Source organism: Cherax quadricarinatus, chromosome 13, assembly GCF_038502225.1.
Source record: "Cherax quadricarinatus isolate ZL_2023a chromosome 13, ASM3850222v1, whole genome shotgun sequence".
Lineage (NCBI taxonomy): Eukaryota > Metazoa > Arthropoda > Malacostraca > Decapoda > Parastacidae > Cherax > Cherax quadricarinatus.
Window position 1 is genome coordinate 2,567,272 of NC_091304.1, and position 23,001 is coordinate 2,590,272.

The 23,001-nt window shown below is 41.3% G+C and overlaps 1 protein-coding gene across 2 annotated transcripts in view; it reads left to right on the plus strand.

The window, feature by feature from the left end:
* Positions 1–23,001, plus strand: part of LOC138852623 (phospholipid phosphatase 1-like) — an 83,329-nt gene that overhangs the window by 23,370 nt on the left and 36,958 nt on the right. Inside the window, exon 1 of one of the 2 annotated variants that reach the window (XM_070084387.1) lies at positions 16,498–16,984. The exons of the other annotated variant lie outside the window; for it this stretch is intronic. Coding sequence (XP_069940488.1) covers positions 16,891–16,984 — 94 coding nt within the window. The 5' untranslated portion in view covers positions 16,498–16,890. Of the gene's footprint in view, positions 1–16,497; positions 16,985–23,001 lie in introns of those variants that run through there. 2 annotated transcript variants of the gene reach the window in all.

A 23,001-nucleotide genomic window follows, 5' to 3' on the forward strand; every position in this document is an offset into this window, starting at 1 on the left:
TCATCTTATATTCTCCCCTCATCTTATATTTTCCCCTCATCGTATATTCTCCCCTCTTCTTATAGTCTTCCCTCATCTTATATTCTCCCCTCATCTTATATTCTCCCCTCATCTTATAGTCTCCCCTCATCTTATATTCTCCCCTCATCTTATAGTCTTCCCTCATCTTATAGTCTTCCCTCATCTTATATTCTCCCCTCATCTTATATTCTCCCCTCATCTTATAGTCTCCCATCATCTTATAGTCTTCCCTCATCTTATAGTCTTCCCTCATCTTATATTCTCCCCTCACCTTATAGTCCCCCCTCATTTTATAGTCTTCCCTCATCTTATAGTCTTCCCTCATCTTATATTCTCCCCTCACCTTATAGTCCCCCTCATCTTATAGTCTTCCCTCATCTTATAGTCTTCCCTCATCTTATAGTCTCCCCTCATCTTATATTTTCCCGTCATCTTATAGTCTTCCCTCATCTTATAGTCTTCCCTCATCTTATAGTCTTCCCTCATCTTATAGTCTTCCCTCATCTTATAGTCTTCCCTCATCTTACATTCTCTCCTCATCTTATAGTCTTCTTATATTCTCCTCTCATCTTGTAGTCTTCCCTCATCTTATAGTCTCCCCTCATCTTATATTCTCCCCTCATCTTATAGTCTTCCCTCATCTTATAGTCTCCCCTCGTCTTATATTCTCCCCTCATCTTACATTCTCCCCTCATCTTATATTCTCCCCTCATCTTATAGTCTTCCCTCATCTTATAGTCTCCCCTCATCTTATAGTCTTCCCTCATCTTATAGTCTTCCCTCATCTTATAGTCTTCCCTCATCTTATATCTTATAGTCTTCCCATCTTATATTCTTCATCTTAGTCTCTCATCTTATATTCTCATCTTATAGTCTTCCCTCATCTTATAGTCTTCATCTTATAGTCATCTTATAGTCTTCCCTCATCTTATAGTCTTATCTCATCTTATAGTCTCCCCTCATCTTATATTCTCCCCTCATCTTATAGTCTTCCCTCATCTTATAGTCTTCCCTCATCTTATAGCCTTCCCTCATCTTATAGTCTTCCCTCATCTTATATTCTCCCCTCATCTTATAGTCTCCCCTCATCTTATATTCTCCCCTCATCTTATAGTCTTCCCTCATCTTATAGTCTTCCCTCATCTTATAGTCTTCCCTCATCTTATAGTCTCCCCTCATCTTATATTCTCCCCTCATCTTATAGTCTTCCCTCATCTTATAGTCTTCCCTCATCTTATAGTCTTCCCTCATCTTATAGTCTCCCCTCATCTTATATTCTCCCCTCATCTTATAGTCTTCCCTCATCTTATAGTCTTCCCTCATCTTATAGTCTTCCCTCATCTTATAGTCTTCCCTCATCTTACATTCTCCCCTCATCTTATAGTCTTCCCTCATCTTATAGTCTCCCCTCATCTTATATTCTCCCCTCATCTTATAGTCTTCCCTCATCTTATAGTCTTCCCTCATCTTATAGTCTCCCCACATCTTATAGTCTTCCCTCATCTTATAGTCTTCCCTCATCTTATAGTCTTCCCTCATCTTACATTCTCCCCTCATCTTATAGTCTTCCTTCATCTTATATTCTCCCCTCATCTTATAGTCTTCCCTCATCTTATAGTCTTCCCTCATCTTATATTCTCCCCTCATCTTATATTCTCCCCTCATCTTATATTCTCCCCTCATCTTATAGTCTTCCCTCATCTTATAGTCTCCCCTCATCTTATATTCTCCCCTCATCTTGTAGTCTTCCCTCATCTTATAGTCTCCCCTCATCTTATATTCTCCCCTCATTTTATAGTCTTCCCTCATCTTATAGTCTCCCCTCATCTTATGTTCTCCCCTCATCTTATAGTCTTCCCTCATCGTATAGTCTTCCCTCATCTTATAGTCTCCCCTCATCTTATATTCTCCCCTCATCTTATAGTCTTCCCTCATCTCTTATATTCTCCCCTCATCTTATAGTCTTCCCCTCATCTTAAAGTCTTCCTTCATCTTATATTCTCCCCTCACCTTATATTCTCCCCTCATCTTATAGTCTCCCCTCATCTTATAGTCTTCCCTCATCTTATAGTCTCCCCTCATCTTAAAGTCTTCCCTCATCTTATAGTCTTCCCTCATCTTATATTCTCCCCTCATCTTATAGTCTTCCCTCATCTTATATTCTCCCCTCATCTTATAGTCTTCCCTCATCTTATAGTCTCCCCTCATCTTGTAGTCTTCCCTCATCTTATATTCTCCCCTCATCTTATAGTCTTCCCTCATCTTATATTCTCCCCTCATCTTATAGTCTCCCCTCATCTTATAGTCTTCCCTCATCTTATAGTCTTCCCTCATGCTATAGTCTCCCCTCATCTTATATTCTCCCCTCATCTTATAGTCCTCCCTCATCTTATATTCTCCCCTCATCTTATATTCTCCCCACATCTTATATTCTCCCCTTATCTCATATTCTCCCCTCATCTTATATTCTCCCCTCATCTTATATTCTCCCCTCATCTTATATTCTCCCCTCATCTCATATTCTCCCCTCATCTTATAGTCTTCCCTCATCTTATAGTCTTCCCTCATCTTATAGTCTTCCCTCATCTTATAGTCTCCCCTCATCTTATATTCTCCCCTCATCTTATAGTCTCCCCTCATCTTATATTCTCCCCTCATCTTATAGTCTCCCCTTATCTTATATTCTCCCCTCATCTTGTAGTCTTCCCTCATCTTATATTCTCCCCTCATCTTATATTCTCCCCTCATCTTATAGTCTTCCCTCATCTTATCGTCTCCCCTCATCTTATAGTCTTCCCTCATCTTATAGTCTCCCCTCATCTTATAGTCTTCCCTCATCTTATAGTCTCCCCTCATCTTATATTCTCCCCTCATCTTATAGTCTCCCCTCATCTTATATTCTCCCCTCATCTTATAGTCTTCCCTCATCTTATAGTCTCCCCTCATCTTATAGTCTTCCCTCATCTTATAGTCTCCCCTCATCTTATAGTCTTCCCTCATCTTATAGTCTCCCCTCATCTTATAATCTCCCTTCATCTTATAGTCTCCCCTCATCTTATAGTCTTCCCTCATCTTATAGTCTCCCCTCATCTTATAGTCTCCCCTCATCTTATAGTCTTCCCTCATCTTATAGTCTCCCCTCATCTTATAGTCTCCCCTCATCTTATAGTCTTCCCTCATCTTATAGTCTCCCGCCCTCTTATATTCTCCCCTCATCTTATAGTCTTCCCTCATCTTATAGTCTCCCCTCATCTTATAGTCTTCCCTCATCTTATAGTCTCCCCTCATCTTATAGTCTTCCCTCATCTTATAGTCTCCCCTCATCTTATAATCTCCCCTCATCTTATAGTCTCCCCTCACATGGGTAGTTTGGTCAACTGGATTCACAAATTTGTATAGAAGATGGCTATAGAAAACAGCGTTTGAGGAATCGACTTAGGTGTTGAGTGCATGTTCATTCTGAGTGCATGTTCGTGCTTGTGCATGTTCCATACACAAATAACCCGCACATAGAAGAGAGAAGCTTACGACGACGTTTCGGTCCGACTTGGACCATTTACAAAGTCACACTAACCAGAAGTGGAGCAGGACGGCTATATATAGGCAGGAAGAGGTAGTGGTAGTAGTAGTAGTAGTAGTAGTAGTAGTAGTAGTAGTAGTAGTAGTAGTAGTAGTAGTAGTAGTAGTAGTAGTAGTAGTGGTAGTAGTAGAAGTAGTAGTAGTAGTAGTAGTAGTAGTAGTAGTAGTAGTAGTAGTAGTGGTTGTAGTAGTAGAAGTAGTAGTAGTAGTAGTAGTGGTATTGGTAGTAGTGGGGAATAAGGAGGAGGAGCCAGTCAAATACAAAGAAAGGGGAGCACTGCAAGGGAGCTAGGTGCCCACAAGGGAGCTAGGTGCCCACAAGGGAGCTAGGTGCCCACAAGGGAGCTAGGTGCCCACAAGGGAGCTAGGTGCCCACAGAGGGAGAGCAAGTGCACAGAGGTGGGGAAAGGGGAAATGGTGAAATAAATAATGAAGGAACAGAAACACGAGACAGAAGAAAGACAGACAACCCAGAGGAGAAAAAGGAAAGAGGAAAGGGGAAGAGGGAGAAGAAGAAAAAGAAAAAGAAAGAAAAAATGAGGAGTCAGGTTAAGTCACGGGTGTTCTGAAGTTTGGAGCATTTTACAATGTAGTGGGAGAGGAAGGCATCTACAGAGACGAAGCCAGGACTAAGATTCATACAAGGAAAGTTGTGTATTAGAGAGGATTCGACTAGACGGCGACTGTTAGAGTTGGAAGTAGGGAAGACAGTTTTAGCAGAAGACCAGTCAATAGGATGGCTATGATCTCTGACGTGACAGAAAAGAGCATTGTTAGTGTCGGCAAGCCTAACACTATTTTTGTGCTCCCTAAGTCTGTCAGAAAGAGATCGACCAGTTTCTCCAAAGTATTGAAGAGGACAGGAGGAGCAAGAAATAGAGTAGACACCAGGAACATCTGTAGAGGGAGGAGAGGTATGAACGAGATTAGTGCGAAGAGTGTTAGTCTGGCGGAAGGTAAGCTTGATGTCTAAGGGACGGAGAGAATTGTTGAGATTAGAAAGACCGGAAATGTAGGGAAGGCAGAGGACAGAAGAGTTCCCAGGAGTAGAGAGTTTGGCAGAGAAGAAATTACGTTTAGCATGTGAGAGGGCAGAGTCTATGAAATGGGAAGGGTAGCCAAGACGGGAAAACGAATTATGAAGAGTGGAAATTTCTGCTGGAAGGAACTGAGGATTACAGATGCGGAGGGCGCAGAGAAAGAGGGAGATAAGAACACTTTTCTTGGAAGGGGAAAGCATGATAGGAAAAGTAGTGAATGTACATGCCACTGTGCATGTTCGTGCTTGTGCATGTTCATTCTGAGTGCATGTTCGTGCTCGTGCATGCTGTCAGTCTTTTTCCTTAAGACAACAGTAATTTTGGCAGCATCTGTTTTGCAGTTTACTCGACGTGGCTGACTGATAACCCTGAACTGACGCTGTGATTTCAGGGTTTTCCAATTTTTTTTTTTTTTTACTTTCAGTGCATAAATCTCGTCTCAGTAGATAGGCAGCGCAGGAGTCTTCATTACCAGTCTGGGGAAAATTTCTTTGTTCTACTACTTGTAATGTGTTGAAAAGTTCAGCGGCCGTTTTTTCTTCAAGTGTTGGAGTCATTTCTCACTTCTGTGGTGTTTCTCTTCTGCTCCGTTAGAGCGACGCATTTTACGCAGATTTTGGATTACAATATTTCTCGGAGAGTTGAACTAGAGCGAGTCAAACGAGAGGTCGCTGCTCTAACGACCAGGCCACCACCACCAGCTTCAGCAAGTCCCTGTCACACCAACTCTGAAGTTAGAAATACTACAGTGGCCAAGTTACGACCCGACAACCCTTGTTTCTACACATCAAGCGTCTCCTGGTGTCTCAACCTAAGCCAGAGTCCGGCTCCTGTCCCCTTACATTGTCACTGAGCTGGCTTCTAAAGTTAGCTTCTTACACTCAGTAAACTGAGGCTAGAGTGACCCTGACGGATCTCCTGGGATTGTGAGATAGCTCAGTATTTATTTTGGCCTCAGTCAATACCGTAAATATGAAAAATAATATTTACAGGACCTCGACCTGACGCTGGCTGCTTCAAGGGTCGCAGTCTGTGTGTCCTTTGTCCATGTTAGTGTTACTGTCTTTGTTAGTGTTACTGTCATTGTTAATGTTACTGTCATTGTTAGTGCTACTGTCATTGTCAGTGTCATTATCAGTGTTCCTGTCGTTGTTAGCGTCACTGTCGTTAAATAGATTTATTGTAATTACAAAAACCTATCAAATTTACGTTTGAGTAATAACGTTTTTATCGTCAGACTGTTGTTGCAGGTAGTGTGCATGACCATAGAGCCCGGAAGTGAGCTCCAGTGCATGACTCCTCTTTCCCACCTACCTAAAGCTCTCTCTCTCTCTCTCTCTCTCTCTCTCTCTCTCTCTCTCTCTCTCTCTCTCTCTCTCTCTCTCTCTCTCTCTCTCTCTCTCCCTCTCTCTCTCTCTCCTAGCCTTCCTTTAGTGCATGACGCCTCTGATGTACCTAGTGTGCATGACTCACTCCTTCACGTTGATGCTTTACCCTGCTCATCTCCCTTCAGTTGGTAGCACCTCCCACCCTCCCTCATCTCACCCATGCATACTCCCACTCCCAATTATTGATCCCGTGCATGTTCTCTCTCCTTCATTGCTCCTACGCATACTCTTCTTCCCACACTCCTTCCTTGCATGCTCTCCCTCTCTCTTGTGCATACTTTTACAAATCCTTCGTCATTTAAGTACCTCCTTCCTTCTCCTTCACCTCTCCTCTGTCTCCTATGATTCTTTCCTTATCACCCCCATCCATCCCTCATGTTATCCACCGCCTTCCATCTATGTTTTGTTCTATTCTTTCCATCTATGTCCTGTTTACCCCTTTCATCTATTTCCTCATCAAGATGGAAGTAGATAGTTCTTCTCAGCAGATAGCCTTGGCGAGGACCCTCATGTCTTCTGTCATTTTTCTGTACCCCCATGCGTTATCCTATCCCCTGGAACAATACCGTGGCTGGAACAATACTGTGGCTGGGACAGTGCCGTGGCTGGAAGAGTACTGTGGCTGGGACAGTACCGTGGCTGGAACAATACCGTGACTGGAACAATATCGTGGCTGGAACAATACCATGGTTAAAATGATACCGTGGCTGGAACAATGCCGTGGCCGGAATAATACCGTGGCTGGGAAAATACCGTGACTGGAATAATACAGTGGCTGGAATAATATCGTGGCTGGAATAATAACGTGGCTTGAACAATACCGTGGCTGGAACAATACAGTGGTTGGGACAATACCGTTCCTGGAACAATACCTTGGCTGGAACAATACTGCAGCTGGAACAATACCGTGGCTGGAACAATTCGCAAATAATTAACAATTAGAGGTGAAAATTTAGACGACGTTTCCGGTCGCTCATGAAATTTTATGGTTTCGATTCATCCCGGACCATCATCAAGTCACGAATGAGCGAGAGTCAGCAGAGAAGACCAGAGTACAGGTCAGGAAGGAAAGAAAGAAAAAGAAATAAATGAAAGAAATTATCAAAGAAAGAAATAACGAAAATAAACACAAGAAAAAAGGAAAGAAAAGGAAAGAAGGGAAGAAAGAAGAAAGAAAAAAGGGCTTCGCTTACCGCATGATTCCTCCCTCATCACATAATGGGAGGGATCCTTCACTAGCCGGCAGCGTCTTACCCTCGACAAAAACCACAAGAGACTGACAGGTAAATGCAGGTTACACTATTCTCTTTTTTTCTGCCTCATCAACGGAAATTACTTCAGTCTGTCATAAACTTCCTACGTTTTCTTTGATCGCCAGACAATCAAGGGTACGCTTAAGTTTTCTATGAAGTTTTTTGGGGGGATACCTGTCATTATTTTATTTTGTTTTGTGTTGTTTAAGTGTACCCCGTAGCTATAGGATGACATATACACGTCAATACACTGTTTTTTGCTACATTGGCGTCATTAGATATCTCAAATAAGCTACGACTGGGTTTATTATACTGTCTATCTTCGTATTCTTCAATAAGTGGACAATAATGCACATAGTGTTCAAGATAGTGACCATATGGAATAGGAGGAGAAATTTTTTCCTGGATAGAGGCATGGTTGACAAATAGGCAGCAGAGAGTTTGCATAAATGGGGAGAAATCAGAGTGGGGAAGTGTCACGAGCGGTGTTCCACAGGGGTCAGTGTTGGGCCCCCTGCTGTTCACAATCTACATAAACGACATAGATGAGGGCATAAAGAGCGACATCGGCAAGTTTGCCGATGACACAAAAATAGGCCGTCGAATTCATTCTGACGAGGACATTCGAGCACTCCAGGAAGATTTGAATAGACTGATGCAGTGGTCGGAGAAGTGGCAGATGCAGTTTAATATAGACAAATGCAAAGTTCTAAATGTTGGACAGGACAATAACCATGCCACATATAAACTAAATAATGTAGATCTTAATATTACGGATTGCGAAAAAGATTTAGGAGTTCTGGTTAGCAGTAATCTGAAACCAAGAAAACAGTGCATAAGTGTTCGCAATAAAGCTAATAGAATCCTTGGCTTCATATCAAGAAGCATAAATAATAGGAGTCCTCAGGTTGTTCTTCAACTCTATACATCCTTGGTTAGGCCTCATTTAGATTATGCTGCACAGTTTTGGTCACCTTATTACAGAATGGATATAAATTCTCTGGAAAATGTACAAAGGAGGATGACAAAGTTGATCCCATGTATCAGAAACCTTCCCTATGAGGATAGACTAACGGCCCTGAATCTGCACTCTCTAGAAAGACGTAGAATTAGGGGGGATATGATTGAGGTGTATAAATGGAAGACAGGAATAAATAAAGGGGATGTAAATAGTGTGCTGAAAATATCTAGCCTAGACAGGACTCGCAGCAATGGTTTTAAGTTGGAAAAATTCAGATTCAGGAAGGATATAGGAAAGTACTGGTTTGGTAATAGAGTTGTGGATGAGTGGAACAAACTCCCAAGTACCGTTATAGAGGCCAGAACGTTGTGTAGCTTTAAAAATAGGTTGGATAAATACATGAGTGGATGTGGGTGGGTGTGAGTTAGACCTGATAGCTTGTGCTACCAGGTCGGTTGCCGTGTTCCTCCCTTAAGTCAATGTGACCTGACCTGACTAGGTTGGGTGCATTGGCTTAAGCCGGTAGGAGACTTGGACCTGCCTCGCATGGGCCAGTAGGCCTTCTGCAGTGTTCCTTCGTTCTTATGTTCTTATGTTCTTATAACCAAGTTTAAGCCTGGCCACTACAACATCAGTCAGTCTGTCAGACTGTCAGAAGTACTTGTAACCAAGTTTAAGCCTGGCTACTACAATATCAGTCAGTCTTTCAGACTGTCAGAAGTGCTAGTAACCAAGTTTAAGTCTGGCTACTACAACATCAGTCAGTCTGTCAGACTGTCAGAAGTACTTGTAACCAAGTTTAAGCCTGGCTACTACAATATCAGTCAGTCTTTCAGACTGTCAGAAGTGCTAGTAACCAAGTGTAAGTCTGGCTACTACAACATCAGTCAGTCTGTCAGACTGTCAGAAGTACTAGTAACCAAGTTTAAGTCTGGCTACTACAACATCAGTCAGTCTTTCAGACTGCCAGAAGTGCTAGTAACCAAGTTTAAGTCTGGCTACTACAACATCAGTCAGTTTGTCAGACTGTCAGAAGTACTAGTAACCAAGTTTAAGTCTGGCTACTACAACATCAGTCAGTTTGTCAGACTGTCAGAAGTACTAGTAACCAAGTTTAAGTCTGGCTACTACAATATCAGTCAGTCTGTCAGACTGTCAGAAGTACTAGTAACCAAGTATAAGTCTGGCTACTACAACACCAGTCAGACTGTCAGACTGTCAGAAGTACTAGTAACCAAATATAAGTCTGGCTACTACAATATCAGTCAGACTGTCAGACTGTCAGAAGTACTAGTAACCAAGTATAAGTCTGGCTACTACAATACCAGTCAGACTGTCAGACTGTCAGAAGTACTAGTAACCAAGTATAAGTCTGGCTACTACAATATCAGTCAGACTGTCAGAAGTACTAGTAACCAAGTATAAGTCTGGCTACTACAATATCAGTCAGTCTGTCAGACTGTCAGAAGTACTAGTAACCAAGTATAAGTCTGGCTACTACAATATCAGTCAGACTGTCAGAAGTACTAGTAACCAAGTATAAGTCTGGCTACTACATCATCAGTCAGACTGTCAGACTGTCAGAAGTACTAGTAACCAAGTATAAGTCTGGCTACTACAATATCAGTCAGACTGTCAGACTGTCAGAAGTACTAGTAACCAAGTATAAGTCTGGCTACTACAACACCAGTCAGACTGTCAGACTGTCAGAAGTACTAGTAACCAAGTATAAGTCTGGCTACTACAATATCAGTCAGACTGTCAGACTGTCAGAAGTACTAGTAACCAAGTATAAGTCTGGCTACTACAATATCAGTCAGACTGTCAGACTGTCAGAAGTACTAGTAACCAAGTATAAGTCTGGCTACTACAATATCAGTCAGACTGTCAGAAGTACTAGTAACCAAGTATAAGTCTGGCTACTACAACATCAGTCAGACTGTCAGACTGTCAGAAGTACTAGTAACCAAGTATAAGTCTGGCTACTACAATATCAGTCAGACTGTCAGACTGTCAGAAGTACTAGTAACCAAGTATAAGTCTGGCTACTACAATATCAGTCAGACTGTCAGACTGTCAGAAGTACTAGTAACCAAGTATAAGTCTGGCTACTACAATATCAGTCAGTCTGTCAGACTGTCAGAAGTACTAGTAACCAAGTATAAGTCTGGCTACTACAATATCAGTCAGACTGTCAGACTGTCAGACTGTCAGAAGTACTAGTAACCAAGTATAAGTCTGGCTACTACAATATCAGTCAGTCTGTCAGACTGTCAGAAGTACTAGTAACTAAGTATAAGTCTGGCTACTACAATATCAGTCAGACTGTCAGACTGTCAGAAGTACTAGTAACCAAGTATAAGTCTGGCTACTACAATATTAGTCAGACTGTCAGACTGTCAGAAGTACTAGTAACCAAGTATAAGTCTGGCTACTACAATATCAGTCAGACTGTCAGAAGTACTAGTAACCAAGTATAAGTCTGGCTACTACAACATCAGTCAGTCTGGCAGACTGTCAGAAGTACTAGTAACCAAGTATAAGTCTGGCTACTACAATATCAGTCAGACTGTCAGACTGTCAGAAGTACTAGTAACCAAGTATAAGTCTGGCTACTACAATATCAGTCAGACTGTCAGACTGTCAGAAGTACTAGTAACCAAGTATAAGTCTGGCTACTACAATATCAGTCAGACTGTCAGGAGTACTAGTAACCAAGTATAAGTCTGGCTACTACAATATCAGTCAGACTGTCAGACTGTCAGACTGTCAGAAGTACTAGTAACCAAGTATAAGTCTGGCTACTACAATATCAGTCAGTCTGTCAGACTGTCAGAAGTACTAGTAACCAAGTATAAGTCTGGCTACTACAATATCAGTCAGTGTTCACATTACAAGTTGTTCCACTAACATTCTTATCAACATTCATGTTATCATAGTTAGTGATAGATCTACTCAGGCTTCTAACTGCGTTTCTATAACGTTCACTTTCATTATTTACTTCTCTCCTAATATTATTCCTAATGCTAGACACAGGTATACCAAAGTTATATTCTACATTCTCCTTCAGGGAACTTTCTTGGACCAACTTATCAACTTTATCATCAAGGAATAATTCAGTGTGTGATGGAATCCATAACAATTGTACATTAATTTATTTTTCTCTGATTCTGGAGCCTTTGTGTCTGGCTTCTCCAATAAGCATGTTGTTAGTCATGTTGTTAGTCATATTGTTAGTAATGTTGTTAGTCATGTTGTTAGTAATGTTGTTAGTCATGTTGTTAGTCATATTGTTAGTCATGTTGTTAGTCATGTTGTTAGTCATATTGTTAGTAATGTTGTTAGTCATGTTGTTAGTCATGTTGTTAGTCATGTTGTTAGTCATGTTGTTAGTCATGTTGTTAGTCATGTTGTTAGTAATGTTGTTAGTCATGTTGTTAGTCATGTTGTTAGTCATGTTGTTAGTCATGTTGTTAGTCATGTTGTTAGTCATGTTGTTAGTAATGTTGTTAGTCATGTTGTTAGTCATGTTGTTAGTCATGTTGTTAGTCATGTTGTTAGTAATGTTGTTAGTCATGTTGTTAGTCATGTTGTTAGTCATGTTGTTAGTAATGTTGTTAGTCATGTTGTTAGTCATGTTGTTAGTAATGTTGTTAGTCATGTTGTTAGTAATGTTGTTAGTAATGTTGTTAGTAATGTTAGTAATGTTGTTAGTAATGTTGTTAGTAATGTTGTTAGTAATGTTGTTAGTCATGTTGTTAGTAATGTTGTTAGTAATGTTGTTAGTCATGTTGTTAGTAATGTTGTTAGTCATGTTGTTAGTCATGTTGTTAGTAATGTTGTTAGTCATGTTGTTAGTAATGTTGTTAGTAATGTTGTTAGTAATGTTGTTAGTCATGTTGTTAGTAATGTTGTTAGTAATGTTGTTAGTCATGTTGTTAGTAATGTTGTTAGTCATGTTGTTAGTCATGTTGTTAGTAATGTTGTTAGTAATGTTAGTAATGTTGTTAGTCATGTTGTTAGTAATGTTGTTAGTCATGTTGTTAGTCATGTTGTTAGTAATGTTAGTCATGTTGTTAGTAATGTTGTTAGTCATGTTGTTAGTCATGTTGTTAGTCATGTTGTTAGTCATGTTGTTAGTAATGTTGTTAGTAATGTTGTTAGTCATGTTGTTAGTAATGTTGTTAGTAATGTTGTTAGTCATGTTGTTAGTAATGTTGTTAGTAATGTTGTTAGTAATGTTGTTAGTCATATTGTTAGTAATGTTGTTAGTCATGTTGTTAGTCATGTTGTTAGTAATGTTGTTAGTAATGTTGTTAGTCATGTTGTTAGTCATGTTGTTAGTCATGTTGTTAGTAATGTTAGTCATGTTGTTAGTCATATTGTTGGTAATGTTGTTAGTCATATTGTTGGTAATGTTGTTAGTCATATTGTTGGTAATGTTGTTAGTCATGTTGTTAGTCATGTTGTTAGTCATTATGTTGTTAGTCATTATGTTGTTAGTCATTATGTTGTTAGGTAGGTAATTTACACGTTACTATGCAAAACAAGTGAACTTAACAATGTAAAACAAGCCACATGGGGATGGAAATCTTTATCTCAAGATCTGTCGCACTCGAGTGCGTCGTCAGGAGCTATGCAATGTTGCAAGACAGCAACAGGATTGAGGGTAAATTCTCTGAGGCAAGGCAGAAGGTATCAGTGGAAGTCCTTATATTACTATGTATGATAATTGGAATCATCTAAATTTGTATAACTGTACTTATGTGTACCTGTACCTAAACAGACATATCAATCGACTAGATTACGTTAAACAATTATTTTAATTTTTAACGACTCCACAAAATATTTGTATAATTGACTATTAACCCGTGGGATCAGTAACGTGGGATAGCCCAGTAAGGCCACTGTATCTGGCTTATTTATATTAAGGACCGTCTTATCCTTTCCCAGGATGCAACCCACAGCAGTCAGCCAACACTCAGGTACCTGCTTATCGCTAGGGGAACAGCAGGGAACAGTTGCAAAGAGTTTACATATTGTAATTAGGGGGAAGCAATAAATCCGCATGGATCATATAGGAGCGGGGAAACAGGATGCATCCAGGTTCGATCTGAGGAAGAGTAGTTCAGATTCAATTCCTTTCATGAGGTCAAGGATATGTGGGTTAACGTCCCACCAGCGGCAACAGCCAGGTTGACCAGGCAAGTACTAGATAAGCCTGGCCCATGGCCGGGCTCTGGGAATAGAAAAACTTTCGGAACTAAAAACAGCATCAACACTGGCTTGGCATCTCTTACTTTCAAGGTTCTAGCTATCTGGCCTATCTATTTCCTTGCGGTTGTAATAGCGACAGTTCCATGATCCTTGATCGTAAGATCATTGTACGATATCACAAAGTATCTCTCATCTCTCTTTCACTATGCTAAGTGGTTTGTGGTATTCCTTTTTTTTCATATTTCAAGTTTTTCCATAGCGAGGAACCTGAAATTTGTCCTCGTCGAGAATTATATTATTTTCTGAGTCCCACTGGAAGACCTGGGTTATATCAGCTTGTAGATTTGCTATCTTCTAAGTGGATGCCTTGTCTGTAAAGGATGATACAATGCTATGACTTAAGTGACTATATCGAATATTAGAATGAAGATGGGTGAAGGCAAGTACTAGGCCTTGAGGAACAGAGCTTTACACTGTAGCAGCCTCAAATTTGACTTGACTGACTGTTACTTTTTGGGTCTGGCTCGTTAGAAAATTAAAAATTAATTTGCCTACTCGTTCAGTTACTCCTTTTGTACGCATCTTATGTGCTATTACACCATGATCAGACTTGTCGCAGGCTTTTGCAAAATCTGTGTATACTTCATCTCCATTTTGAGTGTCTTCCAGCGCACCGAAGACCATGTCGTAATGGTCCAACAACTGCGAAAGGCAAGAGCGACCTGTTTAAACTCACGTTGCCCAGGAATATGCACGTACGTCACACGTAACATTCTTTCTAAACTAGGATTTCAGCGATTCACACCCCTTGTCGAGCTACAATACCCAGCAAGGTTCACTAACGCTCTTAACAAAGGTTTTGTGTACTGATGATGTGTACTCTTAGCCTTAATGTTTGTAGAAGTATTAAGAAGAAAAAACATAACGTGATGAGACATGAAATTCCCAGACGTTGGAAGATGTAATAAAATTTAATATTTTATTCTTTTAAATAAAATGTAAGTTTTCCCACCTCTAACTCCAGTTTAATTACGGTTAGAAATGGACGAAGAGAGATTATCTAATGAGGAAAAGAGAAAGTGAGAGCTCAAGAAAGATAAAAAAAAAGAAATTCAGAGACTTGTGAATAAGGGATTATTATTATTATTATTATTATTATTATTATTATTATTATTATTATTATTATTATTATTATTATGCATAGGTGTCATAAATCACCCTGAGAATGGGAAGTAATCAGGTTTGATCCGAAGAAGGGAAGGGTAGCTCTCATTCCTTCGATCAACAGATCACCGAAGCATCAGCCACCAGCCACCTTTCTCAGTCTCAGGATGGTGAGGCAAAGAACATACACAGTTTCAAGAGTAGATATGAGTGGACCTTGAAGGCCAATAATCTCTGAAACCAGTCTATAATAGCATGCTGGGCCAGGAGCTATGGCCCTTCTCAGCACAACTAAGAGAACGGTCACCAGTTAACACAGGTTAAGTCTAAGTTTGATTTAACTGGTCGGTCACTACCATTTGTAATTAGTAAGTGTGTGACAGAGGCACATGTCAACACTTGTCCTGTTTTGTGTGTGATGCGTTAGTTAATATTCGTCACTAGTGCGTGCGTGCGTGTATGTACACTCACAGAGTTGTGGCTGTAGGGGTGGGGTTGAGTCATGGCCCCTCCAGGTTTGTGTGTGTGTGAGAGAGATAGGAGGGGGAAGAAATGAAGATTGTTTACCTACATTCCCTTACCCACCACCATTCCCTCACTAGTTATCCATCTTCCTTGCCTCCACCAGCTGCTGACCCCCGGTTTACCTTCCTGGGAAGGTGTCATGTCCACCTGACTATTTCACTTCCATTCTTTACGACACGATATGTTACACTACAAAACAAATTGCGATTTTCCTTCCGTACCCGTCTCTACGCCACTAGGAGTTCCTTGATGTTGGTGAGGGGCTCTTGATTTAGGGAATTGGATCTGTGCTCCAGTTCCCCGAATTAAGCCTGAATGCTTTCCACATCCCCCCCCCCAGGCGCTGTATAACCATACGGGTTTAGCGCTCCCCCTTAATTATAATAATAATAATAATACGCCACTAGGAGAGAACAACAAACATGAATACATTAAAATAAAAGTGGAAATGCTTAGCAGTAAGTAGGTACCTGGGTGTTAGCAGAGTGTTGTGGGTCGCATCCTGGGGAAGATTAATAAGTAAGTTTATTCAGGTATAGGTACGCATAAATACAGTTACATAAGCTGTCACACACAGCAGCATATGTGTAGATTACCTAGGATAACCTAAGAAAATCAGACAAAATGACAAGTCAATATCTTATTTAAATCTTAATTAAAAAAGGATCCAGTGGAAATAAGCCATATTAGTTTTAAGTAACCCTGGGTAATTAACCCTCCTAGGTAATAATTTTAAAATCTTATTTTACCTACGATGATTCAGTCATATAAACACGGGAACTCGTCATGGTGATAAATAAGGTTTTCCATAAGAGGCTTACCACATCAAGTTGCCAGTGTTCCCACCAGTGTGTACGAGACTGTCCCTCCCACTTTGGAAGGTTTAAAGTATACTTGTTGCTTGTAAACAACACTCACCTTTAAGGCTTTGTTTATTGTTACACCACAAAATATTATGAAGCCCGAAAACCCGTTCTACCGTACTAGCAACTGATATAGCTTAAGGAAGCATACAATCAACGTTGGTATACCAGGCTAACATAACCTCCCGTCAGGTCCTGTAGGATAGCAGGGTGTCTGGTGGTCAATATACGGGTTGAAAACAGTAAGTCACAACTGCGTGAGGTAGAATGCTGGTGCCTTGAGAGAGAAATTCATAGCGAGTAGCAAACAACAAATGATAATACAATGATTGAGTACCAGTCGTTGGCAACTCACTGCTGCTACACGAGTCACATAATGCCACAAGGCATCACCAGGCGATTTACCTACTCACAGTATACCGTCGACACTACTAAATATGCACACTAGCGTAATAAACCGCCAGTTACACGTAACGAGATTATTCACCTGCAGCAGTCCCAGTCTGAAGATGTTCAAAAATAGACAGGGAAATCCCAGTTGTGGCACCACAGCTAGGAAATGGTGTGAGAGGGAGAGCAGTGAACACAGCCCAGCTGAGACCAGTCTAGACCACAGTGTGGTTCTCTACAGCTGAAAATATTAATTTAATTCGCTATCCACGTGCTTTAGAGCCCTTGTCAGCGTGCTTCGAAGTGCTTGTGCGTTTAAGAGAGCAAGGAATCTTAGATACAAGAGTGAATAATCTAACAGCAAAAATAGCCAAAAAAAATATATTTGTAGTGTCAGTGATCCTTAAGTTGAGAGTGTCAGGTGATGCAGAACGTGTTAAACCCCAGAACCCGTCTTCGTGGTCTTTTTTGTGAATCTGCGTCTGGAAGATGACCAGCGAGACGGCCGATGATGCTGCGAGGAAGAGGAGGCTCCGCCAAATAGCCTATTTACAGCGTCACAAGCGGAGAATTGGGTGGCCAAGTGAGTAACTTAGTGCTGAGTTACGTCCCTTCAGGTCAACCTTTTTATAAACATAAGAACATAAGAACGAAGGAACACTGCAGCAGGCCTACTGGCCCATGCGAGGCAGGTCCAAGTCTCCTACCGGCTTAAGCCAATGCACCCAACCTAGTCAGGTCAGGTCACATTGAACATTAAAATGGTATAAAATACCGACAGGTTGTTAGGTAAGACACATATGCAACAGTTAGGTATCTTTATTTCGAGATATACACCACAGCACCGTATCATCCTTTGCGGATGATACTAGGATCTGCATGAGGCTGTCATCTGCTGAGGACGCGGTTAACCTCCAAGAAGATATAAACAAAGTTTTCCAGTGGGCGACGGTAAACAATATGATGTTCAATGAGGACAAATTCCAACTACTCCGTTATGGAAAACTGGAGGAGATAATAACTAGAACAGAGTATACTACTGACTCCGGCCATACAATAGAGCGGAAAAATAATGTAAGGGACCTGGGAGTAGTAATGTCTGAGGATCTCACTTTCAAGGATCACAACAGTGCCACGATCGCACGTGCAAAGAAAATGATAGGATGGATAATGAGAACTTTCAAAACGAGAGATGCCAAGCCCATGATGATCCTTTTCAAATCACTTGTTCTCTCTAGGCTGGAATACTGTTGTACATTAACATCTCCATACAAAGCAGGTGAAATCGCAGATCTAGAGAGTGTACAGAGATCCTTTACTGCACGTATAAGTTCTGTCAAGCACCTTAACTACTGGGAACGCTTGAAAGCACTTGACTTGTACTCGTTGGAACGCAGGAGGGAGAGATATATCATAATCTACACTTGGAAAATCTTGGAAGGAATGGTCCCAAATCTGCACACAGAAATCACTCCCTACGAAAGTAAAAGACTGGGCAGGCGATGCAAAATGCCGCCAATAAAAAGTAGGGGCGCCATTGGTACACTAAGAGAAAACACCATAAGTGTCCGGGGCCCAAAACTGTTCAACAGCCTCCCATCAAGCATTAAGGGAATTGCCAATAAACCCCTGGCTGCCTTCAAGAGAGAGCTGGACAGATACCTAAAGTCAGTGCCGGATCAGCCGGGCTGTGGCTCGTACGTCGGACTGCGTGCGGCCAGCAGTAACAGCCTAGTTGATCAGGCCCTGATCCATCGGGAGGCCTGGTCGTGGACCGGGCCGCGGGGGCGTTGATCCCCGGAATAACCTCCAGGTAACCTAACAACAGGTCACATTGACTTAAGGGAGGAACACGGCAACCGACCTGGTAGCACAAGCTATCAGGTCTAACTCACACCCACCCACATCTACTCATGTATTTATCCAACCTATTTTTAAAGCTACACAACGTTCTGGCCTCTATAACGGTACTTGGGAGTTTGTTCCACTCATCCACAACTCTATTACCAAACCAGTACTTTCCTATATCCTTCCTGAATCTGAATTTTTCCAACTTAAAACCATTGCTGCGAGTCCTGTCTAGGCTAGATATTTTCAGCACACTATTTACATCCCCTTTATTTATTCCTGTCTTCCATTTATACACCTCAATCATATCCCCCCTAATTCTACGTCTTTGGTCGGATGACCAAAAACTCCAACGGCGGGTCATCATTTGACTAAGACCCGCGTCAAGAAACACTTGTCCTGTTTCCTGATGAACCTTACCTAACCTATATCTTGGAGATTTGCCGTGTCCTCAATGGATGATACTCTCATGCAGATCCTAGTATTGTCTACAATGGACGATACGGTGCTATGGTTTACATCTCTGTGTCTGATATGAGGATGAGGAACAGGATACCTGGAGTATACCCGGAGAGAGTTCCGGGGGTCAACGCCCCCGCGGCTCGGTCTGTGACCAGGCCTCATGATGGATCAGGGCCTGATCAACCAGGCTGTTACTGATGGCCGCACGTAATCCATCGTACGAACCACAACCCGGCTCGTCAGGTGCTGACTTTAGGTGCCTGTCCACTGCCTGCTTGAAGACAGCCAGGGGTCTATTGGTAATCCCCCCTGATGTATGCTGGGAGGCAGTTGAACAGTCTTGGGCCCCTGACACTAATTGTGTTGTCTCTTATTGTGCTAGTGACACCTCTGTTTTTCAGTGGGGGGGATGTTGCACCGTCTGCCGAGTCTTTTGCTTTCGTAGGGTGTGATTTTTGTGTGCAAGTTTGGTACTAGTCCCTCTAGGATTTTCCAGGTGTATTTAATCATGTATCTCACTCTCCTGCGTTCTAGGGAATACAGGTTTAGGAACTTCAAGCGTTTCCAGTAACTGAGGTGGTTTATCGCAGTTATGCGTGTCGTGAAGGTTCTCTGTCCATTTTCTAGGTCAGCAATTTCACCTGCCTTGAAAGGTGCAGCAATATTCCAGCCTAGATAGAACAAGCGACCTGAAGAGTGTCATCATGGGCTTGGCCTCCCTGGATTTGAAGGTTCTCATTATCGATCCTGTCATTTTTCCAGCAGATGCGATTGATACAATATTTTGATCCTTGAAGGTGAGATCCTCTGACATGATCACCCCCAGGTCTTTTAAATTAGTTTTTCGCTCTATTGTGTGGTTGGAATTTGTTTTATACTCTGATGAAGTTTTAATTTCCTCATTTTTTCCATATCAGAGTAACTGAAATTTCTCATCATTGAACTTCATATTGTTTTCTGTAGCCCATTTAAAGATTTGGTTGATGTACGCCTGGAGTCTTGCAGTGTCTTCAGTGCAAATTCGGGTGTCATCTGCAAGGGAGGACACTGCGCTGTGGCTTATATCCCTGTCTATGTCCGATATGAGGATGAGGAACAAGATGGGAATGAGTACTGTGCCTTGTGGAACAGAGCTTTTAACCGTAGCCGCCTCACTTTATTCTGTTGACTACTACTCATTGCGTTCTATTTGTTAGGAAATTATAGATCCATCTACCGAATTTTCCTGTTATTCCTTTATCACGCATTTTGTGCCCTATTTCACCATGGTCACACTTGTCAAAGGCTTTTGCAAAATCTGTGTATATTACATCTGCATTTTGTTTGTCTTCTAGAGTATCCAGGACCTTGTCATAGTGGTCCAGTAGCTGGGACAGACAGGAGCGACCTGCTCTAAACCCATGCTGCCCTGGGATGTGTAACTGATGGGCATCTAGATGGGTGGTGATCTTGCTTCTTAGAACCCTTTCAAAGCTTTTTATTATATGGGATGTTAGCGCTATCGGTTTGTAGTTCTTTTGCTGTTGCTTTACTGCCCCCTTTGTGGAGTAGAGCTATGTCTGTTGTTTTTAGTAACTGTAGGACGACCCCAGTGTCCATGCTCCTTCTCCACAGGATGTTAAAAGCACGTCATAGGGGCTTCTTTCAGTTCTTGATGAACACAAGAGTTCCATGAGTCTGGGCCTGGGGCAGAGTGCATGGGCATGTCATTTATCGCCTTTTCGAAGTCATTTGGCGTCAGGATAATATCAAGATAGGTGTGTATGTCTACCAAGTTCTGTCTCGCTCATAAAAAAATCATTTAGGTCTTCGACTCTCAGTCTGGTTAGTGGCTCGCTAAAATCCGAGTCATATTGGGACTTGAGTAGCTCACTCATTTCCTGGCTGTCATCTGTGTAAGACCCATTCCGTTTAAGTAGGGGGCCTAATACTGGATGTTGTTCTAGACTTTGATTTGGCATAAGAAAAGAAATAGTTTGGGTTTCTTTCAATTTCATTTATAGTTATAGTTCAGGGGCGAGTATTGTGCCTTGTGGAACAGAGCTCTTTACTATGGCCGCTTCCAACTCTGTTTACCACTACTCTTTGTGTTCGTTTGGTTAGACAGTTGAAGATCCATCTGCCTACTTTGCCAGTTATCCCTTTAGCATGTATTTTGTGTGCTATTACACCATGATCGCACTTGTCAAAGAATTTTGCAAAATCTGTGTATACATCTGCATTATGTTTGTTTTCCAGTGCACCCAAGACCATATCATAGTGGTCCAGTATTTGCGAGAGGCAGGAGCGACCTGCCCTGAACCATGTTGCCCTGTGTTGGGAGTCCAGGTGGTTGTTATCCTGCTTCTTAGAACTTTTTCAAAGATTTTTATGATGTGGGACGTTAAAGGTATTGGTCTATAGTTCTTAGCTACTGCTTTGCTGCTACCTTTATGGTAGGTTGGTTGCTATGTAGGATAACAATGAAGAAGTTAGTGATAAATTAGACACATGTGCAACTCTTGGGTATCTTTAATGAGGAAACGTTTCCTCAATAAAGATACCCAAGAGTTGCACATGTGTCTAATTTATCAACATGTCGGTTCTCTGAACCATTCATCTACAAGAAGTTAGTGAGTTGATAAAGTCCACTGTGTGGGCGAAACATAGTCAATAAAGGATCACATTATATCTCCAATAATAATTTTATTATTATTATTATTATTATTATTATTATTATTATTATTATTTATCCCCAAAGGGGTTCCTTTTAAGAGGTTACTTAATTTTTTTCTTCATCCTTGATTTTTTTTTTTTTTGCTCGAGAACGCCTCATCCAATCGGCTTCAAATTTCAAACGCTTGTGTACGGTAACGAGGACCAAATTGTGAGAACAGTTGTCATGTTCACGTGCCCTGTCACTAAAGTTACTGAACCCATTACCAGCTTCCTGGAATGAGTTGGATCATTTTATTCCTGTTAAATAACATTAATAGGTGCCAGGATGGCACCTATTAAATTTTGTTTGTGTGCCGGCAAATTTGTTGATATAAAATATTAAAATGTGGAATTGTTGGAAACCGTGCCATAACTGGAGAATGACTCATCTGATCGGCTTTAAACCCTAAATACCTTTGTATCTTTATTGGAAGCATTGCATTAATTTTGGGCTGTGGGTGCCAATTTGCCATTTTCTGGCCAAATTTATGAAATAGGAATTTAAAAACTCAAAAATCAAATATTATTTATTACATTAATGTAGGGCCTGGGCAAGGACTGGGCCGCGGGGGCGTTGACCCCCGGACACCCTCCAGATGGGCAGGTAGATAATTTTGCATAGATGTAAATGAGAAAAGAATTTTTCAGAAAAGTAAAGATACGATTCTTTTTTTTTTTTCTTAACGTTCTCATAAATGTTCGTGTATTGCTCGGGAACGCCTTGTTAGATTGGTTTTAAATTTTCAACGTTTGTGTATTTTATCATGGACAAAACCACGAATCTACGAGCATTTGCATGCGTGGGTGACCTAGCCATGATGCCTCGTGGGTCATTGCCAAATTTTCCTTCCGTGTGATAGGTGGATACAGGCTCCTCTGATCCCCTTCAGAGGTTAGGTAAGGTCAGCTCCGTCAGGAAACAGGACAAGTGTTTCCTGACGCGGGTCTTAGTCATATAAAGGAAATAAATGACCCCAATGGAAATAAGTCACTCTGACTTTTTTGGGTTATCTTAGGTTCTCTACATATATGCTGCTGTGTATGATAATCTGTGTAACTGTATTTGTGTATACCAGAATAAACTTACATATTATGACCCGCAGCTGGAGATTTTGGTCATCTGACCGAAGCCTTCCACTGGCCTACCAATCCACCCCTGTAAAAATTATAGTTATGATTATAACCATTTTTGATATCGGCTTCAAACTTTCAACAGTAGTATGACCCAGTTAGTAGAAGGTTCCTATATTTAAGTATGTATTGATGCCATTTTTGTCGATATTATCTTGAAATGGTGTACATAGTATTATTTTACCTTATTCCATTATTTTTGCTTCGGTGCTGGTGAGGGGCTCTTGATCCAAGGAACTGGGCTTGATCTTCCTCTTGCTTTGATCGAATACGAATGTATCACATTCCACGGGCGCTATATGACCCCTACGGGTTTACCGCTTTCCCCCGATTAAAATGTAGTAGACGTGGAAGGCATTATGCCACCTGCGACAACTGACGCATCGGAGGAAATGGATGGAAGGTGTCCCGGGTTGAGGCTGCGGAGGTGCAAACTTTGTTGGACTCTGCAGTAACTGGCAA